This window comes from Annulohypoxylon maeteangense, assembly GCF_022496945.1.
Source record: "Annulohypoxylon maeteangense strain CBS 123835 unplaced genomic scaffold GGS22scaffold_20, whole genome shotgun sequence".
Classification (NCBI taxonomy): Eukaryota; Fungi; Ascomycota; class Sordariomycetes; order Xylariales; family Hypoxylaceae; genus Annulohypoxylon; species Annulohypoxylon maeteangense.
Window position 1 is genome coordinate 194,783 of NW_025953267.1, and position 20,363 is coordinate 215,145.

At 48.8% G+C, this 20,363-nt stretch overlaps 6 protein-coding genes across 6 annotated transcripts; 4 read left to right on the forward strand and 2 right to left on the reverse strand.

The window, feature by feature from the left end:
- Nucleotides 1–77: 77 nt before the first annotated feature.
- On the reverse strand, nt 78–1,602 carry GGS22DRAFT_72883 (kinase-like domain-containing protein). The gene has a single exon (XM_047967923.1). It carries the CDS (start codon nt 1,376–1,378, stop codon nt 131–133), a length of 1,248 nt encoding a protein of 415 aa, XP_047815073.1. The 5' UTR covers nt 1,379–1,602; the 3' UTR covers nt 78–130.
- Nucleotides 1,603–3,145: 1,543 nt separating this feature from the next.
- GGS22DRAFT_181772 (uncharacterized protein) lies at nt 3,146–5,350 on the forward strand (the record flags this gene model as incomplete). Its single annotated transcript, XM_047963897.1, has 2 exons — nt 3,146–4,856; nt 5,022–5,350. 2 exons carry the CDS (start codon nt 3,146–3,148, stop codon nt 5,348–5,350), a joined length of 2,040 nt encoding a protein of 679 aa, XP_047815074.1.
- A 225-nt stretch (nt 5,351–5,575) lies between these two features.
- On the forward strand, nt 5,576–7,262 carry GGS22DRAFT_172744 (UPF0103-domain-containing protein). Its single transcript, XM_047962814.1, has 2 exons — nt 5,576–5,987; nt 6,050–7,262. Exons 1-2 carry the CDS (start codon nt 5,827–5,829, stop codon nt 6,867–6,869), a joined length of 981 nt encoding a protein of 326 aa, XP_047815075.1. The 5' UTR covers nt 5,576–5,826; the 3' UTR covers nt 6,870–7,262.
- A 1,944-nt stretch (nt 7,263–9,206) lies between these two features.
- GGS22DRAFT_172749 (t-SNARE) lies at nt 9,207–11,451 on the forward strand. Its single transcript, XM_047962815.1, has 4 exons — nt 9,207–9,414; nt 9,497–9,615; nt 9,668–10,441; nt 10,501–11,451. Exons 1-4 carry the CDS (start codon nt 9,401–9,403, stop codon nt 10,701–10,703), a joined length of 1,110 nt encoding a protein of 369 aa, XP_047815076.1. The 5' UTR covers nt 9,207–9,400; the 3' UTR covers nt 10,704–11,451.
- Nucleotides 11,452–11,721: 270 nt separating this feature from the next.
- GGS22DRAFT_72950 (uncharacterized protein) lies at nt 11,722–16,345 on the forward strand. Its single transcript, XM_047967924.1, has one exon. The coding sequence runs from the start codon at nt 12,171–12,173 to the stop codon at nt 16,017–16,019; it is 3,849 nt and encodes a 1,282-aa protein (XP_047815077.1). The 5' UTR covers nt 11,722–12,170; the 3' UTR covers nt 16,020–16,345.
- Nucleotides 16,346–17,052: 707 nt separating this feature from the next.
- GGS22DRAFT_72956 (putative SAC1 protein) lies at nt 17,053–20,156 on the reverse strand. Its single transcript, XM_047967925.1, has 3 exons — nt 19,668–20,156; nt 17,856–19,579; nt 17,053–17,763 (listed from the first exon to the last, which is right to left on the reverse strand). Exons 1-3 carry the CDS (start codon nt 19,870–19,872, stop codon nt 17,593–17,595), a joined length of 2,100 nt encoding a protein of 699 aa, XP_047815078.1. The 5' UTR covers nt 19,873–20,156; the 3' UTR covers nt 17,053–17,592.
- Between the last annotated feature and the right edge of the window lie 207 nt (nt 20,157–20,363).

Here is a 20,363-nt window from a genome sequence, read left to right on the forward strand (position 1 = left end):
CTTCCAAAAGCATACAGTGAGGTATTATGTAGAAATGAAGAATAATCTGTCGGACTACGTACTTATCTAACATACCTACTTTTATTAAACGGCTGTCGCTAATATTTAACTATCGTTACAACGTAGACGTCTACTTAATAGATACAGAGCTAGAAATGCCGAAGACCTCTAGGGCCTTGGATACCGTATCTTCCCACTCCTTTACCCGCTCGTCGAGCTGTAGCTGCATCTTAGTGGTTTCCGAGTATTGATTCTTTACCTTGACCTCGATGATTGCCCTCACGTGGTCCGCGATCTCCTGCATCGCCTTCTGGCGCGGCGACGTATATTCTACTTCGTCAGGTAACGGCTTCACGCCCCTGGCCTCGCAGCGCTGCATGAACCTCTGCATAAGAAGATCTCTCGCCGCCTTGCCCTTCTCGGAACTATCGCAGTCCCAGAGAAACGCCTTGCGCGGGTTCCACTTCGGGGCCGGCACCACGCCGGCGAACCCCCAGTCCAGGATTGAGGTGATCTTACCAGACTTCCGGTCGTACATGATGTTGCCGAAATGCAAGTCCTTGTGAGCGAGGATGAACCGAGTCTTATTGAGCTCTTCGGCGTGCTCTTCCAGAACAGTTAAGAATGCCTCGAGGCGATATGATTGGAGCCGGTAGAACTCGAGATTGTCGTGCAGTCGTATTTGACGTATATAGAGACTGATCTGGGCTGATATGTAATCTGTGTAGGTTTTGAATGGGCCACTAGTGTTAAGACTCTGTATCGTTTCGTCAGCGGGCCAGAGTGCTGTCTGGGAAATGGTCCAGAAAGTTTCATCTATGACCTGTGATAGGTTATCTAGGCGATCACGGTCGCCATCACTAGACATCCAGAATTCCTCGTCAATGCCGCCAATTCCATACCACTTATGAGAATGCAGCTCGGCAAGGATGTCCCCAAGCTGGTCCAGAATCCCGTCCCTTTGTTGATCGTCTAGGCCTTGCCAGATGTCACTTAGAGTATCGCCAGGAACGCGAGCTAATAGCGTGTACTCGTAACCTAATGGATTATTTCTTGTGTTCTCACATAAATGTAACGTTGGCACGGAAACCTTGGTAATACAATTAGAAATGTAATTCATAACACCTAGCTCATTTTCGATCTTGATGCTAGGCCAGTAGTCCGCAGAAACGCAGAGGACCAACTCATTATGATAAAACGGCTCACACCCACAAGTACTCTTTTGGCCGGGTGGCAACGTTATCATGTAGATGGCATGGAAGTTGGTGTCTATCTTGTGAACAATATTAGTTGCCTCTGGTAGCGTGATGGACTTTAATAGTTTATTAATGGTATGATGAGAGATGTCTTTAGGAAAGGAATTTTCTGATGTCGACATGATGAATGATGTCTGTCGCCGAGATGTATATCCTGAACTCCACAGGAATTGTGTCGACCTGGGAGGTAGGCACCAGGTATATAACAGAGCTCATTTTATACACTCCGCCAAAGCCTGGGATGGATGTTGCATACCTACCTAGGTAGGCACTGTTTCCGACAAACATGATGCACTAATATAGGTAAACTGATAATGAAATCAAGAGAAAACGAGTACCAAATAAGTATACAATCAAAGGTAGGAAACTACGTTGGACACTTACATCAAATATTAGGTAGGTAGGTACCTATATTATAACTGCTACAGGTAGGTAACACAAGACGCGGGGGGCAGTGGGGTTAGGGCTAAAGTTTAACTTAAGAGCCCGATATTCTTCTTCCCTTCCCTCTTCCATATCTCTTATGACCTTTGACTCTTCACAGATTTTAAAAGTTGCTTACGCAAATAGAATTATTTCCACGGTCTTGGATCCCTTGAATTGTGGACGATCCTTCTCCGAAGTTCCGGGTCTATATCCACTAGACGGACCCATACCGGATCCTGGTATTGCGGGTTATCGGAACGTCTAATATTACGTCGGATCTTTAGGTCAACGTTTAGGAAATGCTGATCAACTGGCCAGAACTTGCGATGGTATCCAGACCGCAGGTTTTGAGTCATAGTCTATCCTCTGTTTTCCATTCGTCCCTGAAAACCGCAAGCGGGGAGCAGCCGATCAAGCCGCTTAGAATGGTACCCTTCGCAGCAGGCTGGGCTGAGCTGTCAGATGAAATACGACATAGTACGTATGTACGTTATATGAACAAGGCGCCAGCACAGGAACCCGATAATACCCTTCAGCGGCTCTTCACTTCGTCCTCTAGTAACTTGAGATGGGGAAAATGGTACAGCTCATCTAACGTAATTGGTGTGTATCAACGGAGACTAAAGAAAGATGAGCCAGCAGACTGTCAAAGGCTCTAGTCATATCATGTTTACAGGAATTTCTCTGTCTGGCAGGAATAACCTATGCTTGATTTTGGTTTGCTAATTCGGCAGCCGTGTTGGGATAGGTTCGCATCAGATTGTATAGAGTCGTGATAGGGCATAGCCTCTCCTTTCTAATAGGTTAACTCTAGGCTTCCGCCAGCAGCAGGCTCTTAGAGTTACATCAAGTTGAGACCCGAACGGATTGAACTTTTCCTATATTAATGAGAGCACTAGATACATTCTTTTTACCATTTTCTTTTCCTTCTTTTTTTCGTCGCTCACACCGACTTCGCTGCTGTCAATATGAACCCTCCTCTGTCCTGTTGGTCACACGCCTCACCCCTAGCATCAAATACACCAAGAGCAGATTCCCAAATACCCGGAGAGACCTTGCGCTCTTATCCATCTAGTTTGAGCTCCCAGATGCCCACTCCGACATCTTCAATAGCTTCATCCCGTCCAAACATCCCACGACAGAATGTCTTGTCGCCCGCAAACGTGCCATTACCACCATCCTGGTCAACAACCGCTTCGGTTGCTCCCCCAGCTCCTCTACCTACAAACTTTATGCCGCCAATATATAAACAAGCTTCAGCGCCCCAGCCAGCCTCTCTGCCAATTTCCGTAGCATCCCAAGCTGGAATATCTGTAAAGTCGATACCACCACCACCCTTATCTAAAAATACACCAGCACCTTCAAGTGGTTCACGGATTGCACCAACTCCCACCTCTTATAGAGCCCCGGTTGCAAGCCGCCCACCGATAATAGGGTCGTACTCTACACCGAGGTTAGACAATATGCCAGACTCTCTAGATTTATCAAAGCTACGCTTGTCGGGCAACCGGGTGCAGGCTGCTAGTACAGCGTCGACCAAGAGCGTGGCTCAATTCCAAAAGATGAAACGGGATATTACCTCCGCTAAAATGGCGACGCCGCCACGTTCCACGGCAGGATCGTTCAAGAAGGCATGTTCGGTAGATTTGCTGTTTCTCATAGACACGACTGGATCTATGAGTCCCTATATAAAAGCTGCCCGGGAGCAAGTTAAGGATATCGTCGCCAGGGTTAAAGAGAACTTTCTCAACGAATCCGTGATTCGTGTCGCCATAGTCGGATACAAAGACCATGCAGACAATCCTAATATCCAATTCCTCGATTTCACTCCGGATACAGCTAAGGCGAACATGTTTCTAGATATGCTTGTCGTTATGAATGGCGGCGGCGGCGACTTACCTGAAGACGTTCTCGGTGGCATTCAACAGGCGATCAATGCCAGTTGGCTCCAGGAGTCTCGATGTATCATCCATATCACCGACGCGCCCCCGCATGGCCGTAATCTGCACGATATGATGAGTATCCGATGCGATGATTACCTCGAGCCTGGGAGCGAGCCGCACCGGCTCACCTATGAGCCACTTCTCAACCGCTTAGTTCGCCTGAACGTCAACTATGCGCTACTGCGTATCAACGAAGATACGGATCTCATGGCCTCGGCATTCTCTGCAGTTTACAAGACGGCTCATGCAGAAGTCAAACTTCACAAGGCAAACCGCTACAACGCGGACTCTCAAGCTAGCAAAGCCTTTGGGGCGTATGCGAAGAATAGCGTTACCGTCGCGTTGAAATTTGAAGAGCTACAGCTCGGCATGACCTTCGACTTACTCAAGCACTTGGTGGTTAAATCTGTCAGTAGCTCGATATCTCGGACAGCAAGCCGTCTATCGAGCGAAAGAAGTACGACCATTGGCAGAGGTGTTGGAACGACAGTGCATCTTCCTGCCATCAATGAAGAAAAGACCGAGGAAGTTCTCGTGGAGAACGTCTCGCCACAGTGGAATACTCCTGGTTGGCTCGATAAAAGACTAATAGTTGAAGGCTTATGCCCTGACTTGGCTGAGCACAGAGCCGACAAGTTCAATGACATGATGGCGCTGGATGACCAAATCGGAACCAGTTTCATCAAACTAGTCATCGACGCGCGGTCGACACCATTCAGTCAAGGCGGGCTACGCACAACAGCTTATGCACGCACACCAGTCTCCACCGATCATTTTGTAGTGAAGTCGCTTAAGGAGAAGAGCCATGAATTTGCCAAGCTCGCCGAGCATATGGAGTGCCAGGCCATGTGCAAAGAATTTGCAGTCGAATTCAATGCCTTGCTCGATCCAAAATACTCCATCGACTTCGTCATATCAACGGCACTAACGAGCAAAGCCTCTGTAGGTATTGAAAGCGAGTGCATCTCGCTCGAGCCTCATATTAATGGACCTTACGTCAAATACAACGATCCCTATACCTACGTTAATCCCAACGAGAATCCATCCAATGATGCGGCACAGGCGTTCTCGCACTTCACATTCGAGCGCTCATTTGGTCGCATTTTAATCAACGACTTGCAAGGTGTAGGCAACTTACTAACTGATCCTGCGATTCATACGAAGGATAGAAACAGGTTCAAGCTGGGTGATACGAACCGGCATGAGGATGGATTCAAGTTCTTTATGTCTGGTATGTCGTTTTCGAAATACTTTTCATCCCCGAGAATTGACACTATCCCGTTAATCTTCTAGACCAAAGAGCCATTTGCTAACGTTGTTTAATCGGTAGCGCACCATTGTAACCACTTATGCCGCCAGTTGCAATTGATAAGCAACAAGATGATGCTGGCGGAAGGTGGCATTCTGATGTTTAGAGCGAACTGGCCCAACGTGATTGGTATGGTTTACTGCTCTAATAAGCTATGCCGCCGGATCTTGCACAAGGCCACCGCTGGAAAGTGGGATAAACATCCAGGCTACTATTGGTGTCATTCATGTTGGCCGCAACTGAATTCTGGGATTGTTCGGTTACGATGCTCGGAACCCGGTCCAATGCACGAACATGTCGTTTCGAAGTTCTTTTACGAGTCGCAAGGAGAATCAATGCCGACTAAATGCCCTCAGCACCTGATCAGGTCCGCCACGCCTGCCAGCGACGGAATTCTCCCGGGGCTTTTTCTGTAACATGAAGACTAGAAACCAGACTGCGTATATCTCTAGAAAGAGTTTGTAATAACGCCGATGAGCGTATGATGGGATATAATGATGAAATAGGTTCCTAGCGGAGTTGATTATATTAAATAGCTGTACTATGGTAAATATTTTTAAATGTCAAAAATCCAACAGGTGTTCCTAGGTAGTTATCTACCTGTGTAACGACGTCTTAGCCACACTTTACTAGCCCCTTACCTGCCACACTCCCCTAGCCCTGAGGTCATAGGTGCCCACCTAAGCTTTCCGATAAGGCATTCACGCGGGGCAGCGGGGTAGGTGCTACCTGATGTTGATCAACAGGTACCCGGACCTATCCGATGTCGAGATCAGTCAATGACTCTTGCCTTTAATATGTAATTATCTTGCTTTCCCTCGTTTCGGTTCTCTCCTACACCTCCCTAAACACCTAACGCTAGACACATCTACGGTGCGATTCTACGTGAACAATGAAGCTGAAAGGAACTCGAGAAGCTAGCCATGCCGATAGCTGGTACGATGGGGACCCCGATACCCTCTCCGGCCAGCTAGACGAGTTCCTGAGTCGCGTGCCGGACTCCATCGATGGGAGCGGGCTCCCTATCCCCGGTGCCAAGGTCGTGATCGCGCCGTAGGTTTTCTTCCTTACCTTCCGTCGTCATCACGGAAATCCTAACTCTGCCACGCTCAAAGGCACGCAGGATATTCGTATTCCGGCCCCTGTGCCGCCTGGGCGTACAAGTCCCTCGATCTAAGCAAAGCGAAACGAGTCTTCGTCCTCGGTCCCTCGCACACGTATTACCTCCGCGGCTGCGCTTTAACCAAATTCGCCAAATACGAAACCCCGTTCGGCGACCTCACCGTCGACGAAGAAATCGTGCAGGCACTCCGCGACACAGGGAAGTTCCAGGACATACCGAGCCAAGGCGACGTGGACGAGCACTCTTTAGAAATGCACTTACCGTACATCTACAAGCGGATAACGCAGACCTTCGCCTCCGAGACGGAGTACCCCACCATCGTGCCCATCCTCATCGGCGACAACAACGGGGCCGAGGAGAAGGAGTTCGGGAAGCTGTTAGCGCCGTACCTTTCTGACCCGGGCAACGCCTGGGTCGTAAGCTCGGACTTCTGCCACTGGGGCACGCGGTTCAGCTACACGGCGTACGCGCCGGGGGGCAAGGTGGCGGAGATACAGTCGTTAGCGCGGCGGGCGGCGCGGCCGACGAACCCGCCGATCCACGAGAGTATCAAGCAAGTCGACCAACTGGCCATGGACGCGGTCGCGTCGGGCGACCATACCGGGTTCGTGGATAACCTCAAGCAGACGAAGAACACGGTGTGCGGACGCCATCCGATTGGTGTTACGATGGCGGCGTTGGAGGAGCTGGCGAGGGAGAGCCCCGGGCAGGGGAAGTACAGGTTTAGGTTCGTGCGGTATGATCGGAGTAGTTTGGTGGAGGACGTGGCGGATTCGAGTGTGAGTTATGCGTCTGCCTATGCGGTTGTTTGATGGGAGGCTGCGTGAATGGATGGATGAATGTGTGGCTTGGAGAGGATTAAGGCGGATTAGGTGGTGATAGAGGAGCTCGCGCTCTATTTGCTAGACAGACATCCAATGTGAATGTCCATTTGAATTCCTAGGAATTATTTCGTCTACGTCATTTCCTGGCTTACTTGAGTACATATGAGGGGGATTGCCGATCTATGCATCCTCTAAGACTGTTGTAAATACGGGAGCCTGGAGATGGTGCAACCTGAGGATTGCTTTTGATTTGGAGATGAAGTCACTTATATCACGGGTATAGCATTGGAATAGTGTTGCCTATAGCCCTACATTAGTATCATGTATATTCCATTTTGTTTGCTACGTATATGCACCTACTAGCAAAAAAACCTACAGAACACAATATGCTAAATATATGATATATGGTGTAACAGCGAAGATGATATTCGTAAATATCGACGAATTGGAATTTCTGAACTCGAGTCAAAATCTTGTAGCCTGTTGGTGTTTCGCTACACAAGTTGCTGACATGCAACGCGCGGTTCGACCATTCGAATACGGCTATGTTGATCACAGCTAAATTCGAGAATAAGGATCATTCGACGGCATAGCTCGTTATGGCTTCTTACAGTGGCGCTATACGGATGCACATTTATATGCCGGAGCCTAAAGTCTGAGCAGAATCAATGTAACCCATTATGTAGGTGGCTTTGCGTGACCTGAGTCTCGAAGGTAACCTGATCGGTCCGGGCGAGACAGAAGAGCCGCTCAAGAACGGGTTCCGATGTAACGGAGCGAATCGGAAAATACATAGACTGAATATTGCGGAGTTGAGGTAGCACTTGGTATTGATCAGCGACAGGATCAAAACATGTGTTGTTGAATGGCACCGAATATGTCAATGGTATAGGTCGATCCGACACTTTAGCCATGATCTCCAGTGCCATTTGTGTCACTTGGACAGGCAACGAAGAATTCCCAGCAGACCGTGTGATCGAGTTGTAAGACATTCGATATTCTCCGAATTCTCCTGCCGAGTTTTGGACATGCAATGGTAATCAATCAGTCAACGTACATGTTCTGAATGAAGTTGCTGAAATGCTGAAATGCAAAATGCAAAAGCCAAATAGCGGCTGTGCTTTGCTGGCGCTGGCTTGGTTGGCTAGTGCTGCATGTGCAACCTCAGCTCGGCCATATTTAGATCTGTGTCGCTTGATGATCCTGGCAAGTCACTATGTTAGAGTAGACGATGACGATAGAACAAGATGTTCCAGAAGCCAAAGTCTTACCGCTCAAGTGAGAATTATGAGTTGAGTAAGACGGTCAATATCGCTAGACAATGATGTCCATATCCATATCCCTTTTACACACATATTGTGCCGCCTTGGTAAAAGGGATAGACAGCGGTTAGTTGAAGTGGTATTTGAATCGATGGTTTAAAGATGGATTAAAACAAGGAAAAGGAAAGTTTGGCTGTTGATCACTGCCACCATGCCACCTCGCTAGGGGCAGTTAGGGGTCGGTAGGGGCTTCTTAACAGCGAACTACGCTCTTAGTAGGCTAAGCTAAAAGAATATTGCCCTGCCATTCAATCTTACTCGCAGGCACAGTAGTCACCGCAGTGGATATAATCATAATACAAAAATTCTTATCAAAGTTAACATCCATGATGGTTATGTACATATGTGTGATAGAACTTAAATTCTATAAAATATAAAATATGTAAACATATTAAAGCCTTTTTTAGGCATCCGGATCATAGAAATACGCTATATATCCAAAGGATTCATGTACCTCGATATGCATATCAACTTAGTAACTCTGGCGTCGATTGCACTTGTTAGAGATTGTATTCTGCGAAACCAATTAGATTCATCATGGCTGTGTATATAGAAACAAACTTGCCGATGATTGGTTGAAGCACGCGCTACGATACGATGAACCGTTGTTACATGTACCAAGGCATGTACAAATATTGCCTAAAGGGGTACAGGGCCACTCGTAGCACTCCACCTGTCGGACCAGTCCCATCCTTGTCCATCCATATCCCAGTCCCCAGACCATTTTTAGTCTTCAAGGTTCAGCTGTCAGATTAGCACTTCTCGAAAACAAACTAAAAGAGCACCTCTCCTTCTTTCATTCATTCCAAGAGGTCGCTGTAAACTTTGTGATATCGATTTCATAACTCTTGTTTAATTAAAACTTTAATACTTCTTTGTGTTTTTTCCCCTTCGAAATCTGAAATCCACAAACATTGATATCTTGGGATCTGCACGAATAAAAGGGTTACCGACACCGACTAATCATCCTTTTGGAATAGCCCTTTACCTCCCTAGTACAGAAAATCCCAGGGAGGCGCCATGAGTGTAAGAAATTCACCCCTTGAGTGTTTCAACACTCGACCATCCAGACCATCCAGATCAGAGCCCCAAACTTGCATTGAGTTTCTTTCTTAGAACTCTAATCCTCCTTCTTAAACATCATTTCTTCAATATTTTACTTTTACTACTAGCAATATAGACAAAAATACTAACATTATGTCGCAGTACGGGTTAGTTATCCCCCCTTTTCGACGGACAATTCCAATTGCGACTACTATGCGATTCTAGCTACTAACACGAGTATTGATATAGGTACGGCGGACAACAAAACCCCTTCGACCAGCGGGGAGATGCTGGAAATGGTGGATATGGCGGAGGATTGCCTTCTCGACCAAACTACGGCCCAGCAATGGGTAGAGATGACTATGGGTGTATGCATTGATATACCACGCGTTTACTGACGTAATTACTAATGTATTGCAGCGAACAACGTCGAGATGGCTTCACTTACCCAGAACCCCGGGTCCTTCGCTACCGGAAACGCGAACTCTGTCTTAAACGAGGTCTCAGAAATCAACCGCGGGATCGACATGATTGACCGAAACCTCGACCAGCTAAAATCTCTTCAACAAAGAGCCCTCGACGATGCCGACGCCTCTGCCACGAGTAACACTAACCGCCAACTCGACGCTGTTAGCTCTGAAACCATGGCCCATTATAGGCAATTGACCGAGCGAGTACGACAGCTCAAGAGCAACCCCGAGAGCCAGCAGAAATTCGGTCAACAAGTTCGTCGTGTTGATAGCAGGTTGAAGGATGCTATTCGAGCTTACCAAGGCGTCGAGTCCGCTTTCCGCAAGAAGACCCAAGAACAGATGGCGCGACAATACCGTATCGTGCGACCCGAGGCTGACGAGGCTGAAGTTCGCGCTGCTGTAGAGGACCAAACTGGTGGCCAAGTTTTCCAACAAGCACTGATGCAGAGTAACCGTCGTGGTCAAGCCCAAGCTGTCCTGAGCGCCGTCCAAGACCGACACGCTCAACTGAAGAAGATCGAGCAACAGATGATCGAGCTTGCGCAACTCTTCCAGGATATGGATACCCTCATCATTCAACAAGAAGCTGCTGTGACCAACATCGAACAGAAGGGCGAAGAAATTGTTGAAAATATTGATAAGGGAAACCAGGAGGTCGGCACTGCTATAACCACTGCCAGGTCAACAAGGAAGAAGAAGTGGATCTGCTTGGGTATCGTTGGTATGTTTAATTCGCCCAACCTAAATTTTCAAGTGGATTTTGCTGACATTTTATTCCAGTCGCTATTATCGTCGTTATCGTTATCATTGTTGTAGTATACGTCTTGGTCACGAAAGGAACGGGAGGTGGCAACAACAACAATAATGCCAAACGAAACCTGTTGCAGCCCGATGTCCGGTCGTGGTTCGAAGTCGCTGCTGTTCCTAACCTTATTGTCGAAAGAGCTCATGCGAGGGCCGTCGGTTGGCAACCTGGCGAGTAACATACTGTGGAGTATCAGCTCAATTAAGGCTGCGATAAACCGATAAACCGACAGCCCTGTACTATCTCCCTCCCGCTTAAATCGGCAATATCTCTTAAAACAGAGACGACGGCGACGCCGTTAGATCGGCACACTACATACGCATCCACGAACTCAAGACACGTAATCTCCTTCGTGTTCACTTCGTATATCACACATCCCATCGCCATTATACATATTTAACTAGAGAGCCTTTGCGCGATAATTTGAGGCCAGACCTTCTAAGCCGTCGTTTCGGATCCGGACTGGATGTTGGATTCCATAGAATAGACGGATGTGGAAGGTTGGCTAAACTAACCTACTCAAAGGGGCGGATTGTCTCTGGTAGCTTTCTGGCTACCTAGTCCCAGAATAAAAGTCCCTTGTGTACTTCGTGTCCCATTCGTTGGTCGGATTGGAGAAAGGGGAGTCGACTTGCATTTTCAGGCGTTTGGGACTTACCTATGCAGACATTTTATTGAGTACATTTTCTCTGATCGCGTGTTGTGTGTTGCAGTGATATGTCTGGTGAATTTGAATATGTGTGAGAGACTTGGTCGTGCAGTTGCATAGTCTAATAAGATCCAGTAATCTAGTGACTGTCGCCACGTAGTTGAGGTGTAACCGGTGTACGAACCTCTTAGGAGTCAAGCTTACTTACATCGATGGAAGTGATCGTACAACTCCTGTGTCGCCCGTAAGAGGGTAATGAAGGTGGATTCATGGCATGTGCGAAAATGATTGTTATGAAGCTTGGAGTCACGATGGGTCTGAGTAACTAAAAGCTACTGTAGCTGTTGGTAGAGCTCATTTCCGCATTTCTGCAAAAGCTCCGCTATAATGATATGAGCCAATTACTAATGCGGGTATAAATGGGTATAAGGTGGGCATTAACTGTTCAATGCATTTATCCATACAACGCAAATTCCGCGTAAGTCTTCACATGCATCATGGTTCGACTGTCGGCTCCATTTAAATAGAGTTAGTTATTACTAGAAATCGGGAAGATCCTAGCAACCTTGGAACTTGCGGAACTTGGCAGTAGCTAGGACCTAGGTCGACCCGCGATCCGCGACCGCTCCAACTGGAAATACCTTCAAACTCCGTACCCTATTTATAATACGAAATAGCCCCTGACCAAACTTAAACTTATTCAATATTACCTGGGTGATATCAAAGATATCAACGAATTCAAAGATATGCTCGAAGCCAATTGATTAACGGCGATTTAACATCCTACATGTTTGTCACCACGTTAATGTCGTCATTCGCATAACACTCCCTCAATTGCTCGAAACCCCCTGTCTTCGACTCTCGACTCGACTGGAATCACCGACCATGTCCAGAGTTGTCGACAGAACACCTCAGAACAGATAATAGTATTCTAACAGCTATACTATTTAAAGTACCACTTGGTATGCGAGAAGAAATACTAATACGGCCTATGCGATGGGCGCGATGAAAGACACCAATGACGATCTATCCGCGAATCCGACTGTAACCCAACAATACCAACAGCGACTATCAACAGCAAGGTCCTCGCATAGCTATGGCAGTTACGAAACTGGCGAATCCAGTGCCCCCCCAAGTCTGAATGATCCTTCTAATGGTTCGACTACGTCAGCTCATTCTCCCCACAAAAGTGCCACCAACGACCTAAACTCGAATTCGTATGCGCTAGATCAGAGAAGTAGAGGTATGGATAAAGATAGGGATAGAGACCTCAACCATGAGGTACATAAGCGACGTCGACCACATAAACCTCGATCTAGTGGAGGTTTCCTCCTCGCCAACACCTCGCATGACGAACCTTCCAAGGGAGTATCGCCAAATCGGGACGGTAGTCGAAGGCAATCTCGGTTACCGGTAGACAATCGTAAGGGAAAGACATCTATGAGTTTATCTACGAATTTATCGGATAGATCAAATGGGGCAAATCTGCGAACGGGATTGGGGATAGACGAGCAAGGTATGAGAAGATCAAGCGAAGGCCTACCGAGTCGAATAGCGAGTCCAGCTCCCGATGACGAGAGGCGATATAATCAGGGCGGACGGCGAGTTTCGAGGATACCAACACCGACTTCTCGACCGGGCACGCCTCTTGATGTCGATTCTACCAATATCGTGAACATGGCTCTTAATCTGAGCGAGTCGCGACGTATGGCGGAAAGGAGAAATATGTCAAGTCCCATCCCTCCACGGCTTGCTCAACTTCCCGATACCCTAGCTGGTGGTAGTCTTAAGCAGCACCTACAGCAACAGAGAAGGACTTCGCGGACATTATCCCCAAAGCCTGATAGGAGCTTAGTGCCGAGAGCTGTATCGACAACGAGAATTCCTAGCCCGCTACAGCCTTCATTTGACAGTGAGGGTAGCTATACATATCACTTTTCATCTTCCACCCTAAACAGGGCCCAGAAGGCGAAAGAGTACCTCGAATTGATGGCTCAATACAGAAGACTATTGCAAATCGTTGCGCCTCTTAAGCCGGATGCACGTTCTAGGCCCTCATCTTCTAATCTCTCAACATCTCCCACATCCTCGAAGCCGCCTTTAAACCCTCTCACTGGCACACCTCAGATCGTACTAGGCCGAGCATATAATCCACTTCAATACATCCGAAACCGAAAGGTCCGAGCCCGAGAACGGAAAATTATTGATGGGTGGGCACAAGGTTTCGCAGATATCTCAAGGGTATCATGTTGGATCGACCAAACTGCAGCATCGACAGCCACGTCGGATTTATCGCTTGGCCCTTCTCTGCTACCTCCATTCCAAGCAGCACATGAAGCTGACCAAGAGCCTCCGTCAAATATACCAAGACCTATCTCAACAATAGCAAAGCCTAAACGAATAAGGATAGATTGGAGCATCGACCCTGCAGATATGCTTGCGGATATATACTGGATAGAACAAGATGACAATAAGTATCTCATTGAGGATCGTCACTATTCTAAGATTTTCCCTCGAAAACTGGAGGCACAATCACCGCCTCGCCAGATAAATGAGCCTGTCGCATCTGCGCTTTCTGTCTCGACAAGGGAAGGGGACATGGGTGATATCACTGCTGCTTCTGAAGTAGACCTAATAAGTCCGCTTAGAGCAGAGTCCGACGTGCCGCTTATAAGTGCACGAGAACGTGCTCGCCAGAAGCTCCAAGATTTGCGAGGTCACCATAAACAGAACGGTCTCTCTCATAGTCACCATGACTTCCTGAGATTTCGGAAAGGCTCACTGTCAGATACGTCAGATAGCGAAAGCGACCGTAGGAGGCGAAACCGTACCGGCACTATTAGCGCTGATGGCACAGATTTGCTTGACAGGCAAATGAAGGAGATGATGGCAAAGGAGGAGCAGAATGAAAAGGAGAACATGGATGAGGCCAACCGTGTCCTACTCAAACAACTTCCATCGCGGATGGTGACGCCGGATAAAGGGTCTCAAACCCCAGAAGAAATAAGCCGCAGGGGTTCGCGAGTAGAGGTCCTCGATGGCCAGGATAAGCTTACTCGCGGAAAAGCACAGCAAGGGTCTCCTCTCGGCTCGGCCCTCGGATCGGGGCGGGCTAGTCTGGAAGTTCCTGGTAAGAATTACAGAATGTCGTTGGACATGGATTCTTCGCGACCACAATCTCCAGACGCAAGACCATCGCGGGGTCGCCGCCTCCAGGCTCCGGCGATTGGTATGGAACCCTCTCCGCCTAACAGTCGACCGGGATCTCCCGGTCGAAAACCCTTCTCGAAGGTCAAGAACATATTCCGCGATCGCAGTCGGGACCGGGAACGGGAACGGGAGCGTGGCGCAAATAACGTAATTCGTGAGAAAGTTGACAGGGTGGACAGCCCTATTGAGCCGCCTGAGCAGCTTAACCTCTCAGCACTTACCACAGAGAGATTTCAATCGCCTGATCGACGTAGGTCCAAGAGTCTCTCACGCAAGATGGTCCAAAGGGCTACTGGTGAGAGTCACAGGTCACATAAGAGTGTTAGCAGCATCAGCAAAATGAAAGGTGACGATCAAGTTGGTCTACGGAGCATCTTCAAAGGTAGCTCTAAATTGGATGGCATGATACGTGGTAGTGTGTCTAAGGTCACCGATCTTCTATGGAAGAAGGACTCAGATACCGAAGATGGCTCATCAACCTCAACGAACTCCGAATCAGAGGCAGAGCCTAAAAGGGGGAGAGCTAAAGGTTCTACTAACGCGTCTCGGAGCAACTCGCGACGCCCACGTGAAAACAATCGTCAAAAGAATTACTTGGAAGTTATGCCTCCATTCAAGCAGACGTTGCTACTACCCGACAAGCCCTCATCGGAAGAGATCGACCCCCTTACTGTGGTGAGCCCAATTTCGCGACCTAGTAGATCGCCTCGTTTCGATCGATTGAAACCGCCTCGCATTGATATTCGCAAGGCATCACCCCCCTCGACGGATCTCGTACCCACAAAATCTCGTCTTCTCCGCGACTCCTCTGACGTCTCTGACCTGGAAATCTTCCCGGTCATCCAGGGCGAGAAACTACATGGCTTGTCTAAGGAGACTAGCGTGGTTCTGGCCGCCCCGAAACCTCGACCGCGGATGGGGTCTAGGACACTGTCGCAGCCAGCCCGTCACTGGTCCATCTCAAACCGCAGTCAGTCGCCACAGGGGGGCCAGATCTCCCGCCGCGAGGTCGCCAGGCTGCGTGCCCTTATCCTATGCTCTGGTATCAAGGCCATGGAAATCTCCCGCCGTGCCCACGAGCCACATCCCTTGTTCGCGCTCGATAACAACAACAAGGGCCTTGTAGCCGGTCTCACATGGTCTGACGTCGCGCGCTTCGTCCCCGACCAGAAAACAATGGGACTTCTAGCCCCAGAGCTCGAGCTGTTCCCCGCCACGGCAGGTGTCGTAATCACTAGCATCGAGAACTCGATCCGCCTATCAGAGAAGAGCACGGCGCGGTTTGCGACCGAGACCGCACGCGTCTTCCAGCGCCGCATCGAAGGCCTGCACGATCGTGTCGCTGGCGATCTCATGGAGATGACGCACCGCGCGGCTGATGAGGCTGATGAGGTTAACCGCGACCTTGTTGATAGTCAGAGACTTAAGGTGAAGACTGTCACGGATACCATGGACAAGATGCTACGCCGTAGACGCAGACGCTTTAGGTGGGCGCGCCGCGCCGGTTGGCTTGCTGTCGAGTGGGTCCTCGTTGGCTTCATGTGGTATGTCTGGTTTGTCGTCATGCTCACTCGGATCGTGCTCGGTGTTGGGAAGGGGATTCTGGGGGTTGGGAGGTGGTTGCTTTGGTTGTAGATGTAAGCGTGTAAGGGGGACAGGGGAGGAAGTGTGACCCATTTTGGGTTACTACTAAGCGAGCACTTGCGCTCTGATTCTTCGTCGCGTTATCGAGTAGAGCGGAGGAGGACGCTTTGGACGATTTTTGGTCATGATACCCACTCCCGCGGATGCATTTTCTCTGTGTCCTTTCCCTCCGCCTCTCTTATTCTGCGCGCTAGGCTTACGAGCCTACCTACATAACCCTTTTGAGGGTCACTAACACCGTCTCATCGACAATATTTCTGTTATAATTAATTGTTATACCATACCCTCACCTGGGCTCTCCTTATTATCTGTCATTACTATTACCAGTCCGACCTGTATCCATCGTCACACTCTCCTAGCTGTATGATCTGTATACCTTCGATACCACATTTTTCTGCTTTTTCTTTTTCCTCTACTACTCCTACCCCGCTATTGCCACACAACAAGTACCTACCTCTCTCTAACTTAGCATCATCACGCACGGAGTATCACGGGGGTAACGGGGACATTTAAGTCTCGTTTAGCATGTCTATCTAGTTCATTCAGCATGGGAGGAGTCCGATCATCGTATTCGGGGGCATTGGAAAACGAGAAACACATACATAACATTACATATCTAATACCTACCTACTTGCCTACTTACCTACACAACAGCATGGAACGGGGGAGCAGAAATAAGAAAGAAAAAAAGGAAAAATAGGGTTACTGAGACGGTAACTGTACGTGTACGAGGTATACGCCTTTCCCCGCTACTTTTTCTTTTTCTTGTTGAGGTTCGCTTGGGTTCCGGGCTGTAAGCACGCACGCTTGGGAATTGAATTGCGGTTGTGGTTGTGGTTGTTCGCTGTAGGATCGTGTAATAATAGGGAATTAAGCTTCTGTTGTCCATTCATCAATCGTTTATGCCATCATTTGTCTCGAGAACTTTGCTTAAGGTACGTGATATACATCTACACGCACACGTAGATATCAAGAGAACACCCCAAGCCACATACAAACTCACGCACGTATTCAGTTTACACAATTAAGCTGCCAGTGTATTCAGATTGCGCAGTTCTCCTCAGTATACTGTAGACTGTAGTACTCGTACAAGACTCAAACACCACCAACACAGCACCTCACCTCACCTCACCTCACCCCTCAAACTACCTATCCACTCATCCACAACTCAGAAGAAAAGAAAAACGTACTCTCATGGATGTGATGCGGGCGCGGGTATGGGGGAGACCAAGAGCGAAAAAGAGAAAAAAAAAAGAAGAAGCAACGGATTATAACGGTAATTAGGATAGTACGTTTCTCAGGTACATAAGTTCTAGGACGTAGCCGACCAACACTACCACCAACAAACAACAACAAGCGTAACAACAAGGGCCGCGGACGAAGGGAAAATACCGGTATAAAAGTACAACCAAACACCCTGCCACAGTCTCTCATCCCTTTTCCATCGAAAAAAACTTGTTGTCCGGTCTGTCTCCCTCCATCCTCCCCCTCTCCCTCTCTGTCTGTTTGTTTGTAATATATGGCTGTTTGGCTGTATGGTGTGGATAGAGGATGGTATACACGTCTACTCAATCCTCTTCTTCCCCTCCTCAGCATTAAGATACCTCGCCGTGCTAAGGCCGCGCTCGTGCTTAGCGACGAGGGGGCCGAGGAGCGCGTCCTTCCGCACATTGGTGATGGCGTCTTGGTAGCCCTCGGTAGCCCATGGGCGGGGATTGAGTTTCGGCCAGTTGACCTGTAAACGGGGTTTGTTAGCTCTTATTTCTTACTAATCCGGGACATAACTATACTAGGTAGGAAGTGGGTTGAAGGGGGATGGAGACTTACGAAAAGCATGCCGTTGCTGATAACGAAGTTAAAACTCCATCCGGCGACTACGAGCCAGAATAAGATGAAGATGCGGATAGTCCAGAGAGATGCGTTGGGTCCGCGTCTGGTGAAGAGGCCGAGAAGGACGAAGAACACGCTGAAGGCGAGGACGTAGGGGATGCTCTGGATCAGGATCGGTCGGCGGTCGGCGAAGATGAGCGAGGAGCCGATGTTAGCGGCTGCGGGCTCGTAGGCGCCTAGGAAGAGGTCGAAGGCGTCCTGTCGGGGGCCGTCTCGGAAGTTGTTTAGGTAGTACCGCATCACGGCGACCTTGCCGTCTCCCATGATACCGGCCTTCGTGCGCTTGCCTGTGCGTGTGATATCCGTCTTCATAGCGCCGGTACCAGCGTACGAGTTGGAGACCGTATCCGCATTATCGGCCCAAAGGTTGCGGAATAGGAACTCGAAGTCCGGGTCGGCAGTGGAAAATGTTTCACCTCGTTGGAGTAGGCCGAGGTCGACGAACATGCGATCAAGGGTCCATCGCGCGAGCATGCTTTGCACGACGTTAGTGCGGTCGAGGGAGTCCATGCAGTTCGTCCGCACTACGCTAGTCTGGAAGTTTCTGGTCTCGAGACCGCCGTTGGCTGGCATGTCCACGCCGCGGAAGTACTGCTGTGCCAGTAGGGCATCTTTGAGCTGCTCGACGAGCAACATGGCCTTGTGCATCTGCATGCCCTTGGTCTCGTGATGGTAATCGAAGTAGACGTAGTGTAGACGGTCGAACTCCTGCTTTGAGGATGAAGGTTCGATAACGTGGAATTTCTCATCGCTGAGGGGATCGCTCTTAACTTTCTCTGCTGGCGACGAGACGAGCTTCTGAACCATCTGTTCATATGCGTCTTTTATCCGCTTCTCACGGCCTTTCTGATTAACTAGGTTCACTAGGTAGTTGTCTCCATAGATGCGGATCTGCTCGTCGAAATGCTTCTTCGCAGCTCCGAGGGCCGTCTCTATGCCACGAATTTGAAGCTTCGGTGTATACTTAAGGGCGTTGATCTCGGCCCAGTATACGGGAACACTGCCTCGAGTTTGGACATAAGACAACACTTGCATTTCTGCACCCTCGGCACCGTATTTCCCGCTCTGCATATCACTACTTCCGGCATAGCCGCCTAAACCCCGGCCCGTGTCATTCAAGACAATAACTTGTTCGGTCTCGTTATAGTTGGCGGCATGGCCTTCGTCATCGAGTCCTCTAGTAAAGTATCTTGTACCGGCTCGATATCTTCCCTTACGAGTAATTAAGACAACAGTCAGTTGTGTGGTTTTGAACGTGGTGGGTCGGATCTCCATCGTTCCCCATATAAGGGGTAGAATATAAGGGTCGACGGAGGGTTGTGGACCAGGTTGCGAGCGGCCGCCAGTTCTGCGATAGTTGATGAGGTCGGTTGAAACAAACTTATTCCAGAAGAAACGATCGTCGGCTCGCATCCAGAGGGGGCTTGAGTTGTCGGCAACAGCCTGTCGCTGGAAGCTGTTGGTAAGGTCGACGGAATAGGAGAAGTACATGGGTCCTCTCATGATGTAAGTCTTAAGTAGCGACAAGAATTGGTCCTCGTCGGGGTCGTGGATTTGTCGCTCGCGCATAGGGAGGAAGTCTGTCGAGACGACCTTGTAGACCATGTGGCCTTTAAGACGGCCCACGGGCTGGGCTTTAGTAATGATGATCGCATACTTGTCTGCATTACGGGAACATGTCAGTATGGGAATGGAAAACTAGTAGAGCCATGTAGATTAGAGGTCGGAGGTTAGAGGAGGGTCAATTACCAAGTCTCAATCTAATGAATCCCAATATACCAGCAATGCTAGAAACGCGGGACACTCGCTTAGGAATAAAAGCTGTCTCACTTAGTCTTACATCTCCGGTAGGACGATCGACGATGAGGGCAGGCGCATTAGGAGAAGAGGGTGAGGTGAAGGTATAGGAATCCGCGGCAACGTGGACATTAATGTCCCGGAATGGGAGAGTCATGATGGGCTTAGCTATAGAATGGTGATGTCCAGCAGAGCACTCATAACGGTCCTGGATTTCCTGTACCTAGTAGATTACAAAGGGGAAAAAGAGTGTGAGACGACAGGGAAGGGTAGCCTTGGAAGTCGTTTTGGGTCTTTGAAGTGAATTTAGAAAGAGGTGAAAGCGAAGTTGAAGTTGCGCGAGCTCCCTAGAGGCGAAAGACGCAGAGATGTTGGTGTTGACTTCGACTTGAAGATGATGGAATTAACATGTGCATTTCCTAAAAAGGGATTTCGACAGATGTACGTATGGGTCGCAGAGATCCACTTCCAGGTGGCTGCCAAGGTTTAGTGCACTATTTATTGTGCTAGCTGAAGCACAGGCCAGATCTTTACATAAGAATCCCTGCTAGGCTGGTCCTTTCCCTCGGTACTAGGTACTATCTCTTAATGCAATTATCACGTATTTACCTATGTATGTATTTATAAAAAACAGGGAAAACACAAATC

Excerpts from the sequence above, each read along its gene's own strand:
- GGS22DRAFT_72883 (XM_047967923.1), bottom strand. The coding sequence starts at position 1,378 with ATGTCGACATCAGAAAATTCCTTTCCTAAAGACATCTCTCATCATACC.
- GGS22DRAFT_172744 (XM_047962814.1), top strand. The coding sequence starts at position 5,827 with ATGAAGCTGAAAGGAACTCGAGAAGCTAGCCATGCCGATAGCTGGTAC. Across the intron at positions 5,988-6,049 it reads GCCAAGGTCGTGATCGCGCC|GCACGCAGGATATTCGTATT; the intron begins GTAGGTTTTCTT and ends CCACGCTCAAAG.
- GGS22DRAFT_172749 (XM_047962815.1), top strand. Across the intron at positions 9,616-9,667 it reads GGGTAGAGATGACTATGGGT|CGAACAACGTCGAGATGGCT; the intron begins GTATGCATTGAT and ends AATGTATTGCAG. Across the intron at positions 10,442-10,500 it reads GATCTGCTTGGGTATCGTTG|TCGCTATTATCGTCGTTATC; the intron begins GTATGTTTAATT and ends ATTTTATTCCAG.
- GGS22DRAFT_72950 (XM_047967924.1), top strand. The coding sequence starts at position 12,171 with ATGGGCGCGATGAAAGACACCAATGACGATCTATCCGCGAATCCGACT.
- GGS22DRAFT_72956 (XM_047967925.1), bottom strand. The coding sequence starts at position 19,872 with ATGACTCTCCCATTCCGGGACATTAATGTCCACGTTGCCGCGGATTCC. Across the intron at positions 19,580-19,667 it reads ATTCATTAGATTGAGACTTG|ACAAGTATGCGATCATCATT; the intron begins GTAATTGACCCT and ends CCCGTAATGCAG. Across the intron at positions 17,764-17,855 it reads TCAGCAACGGCATGCTTTTC|GTCAACTGGCCGAAACTCAA; the intron begins GTAAGTCTCCAT and ends CCCCGTTTACAG.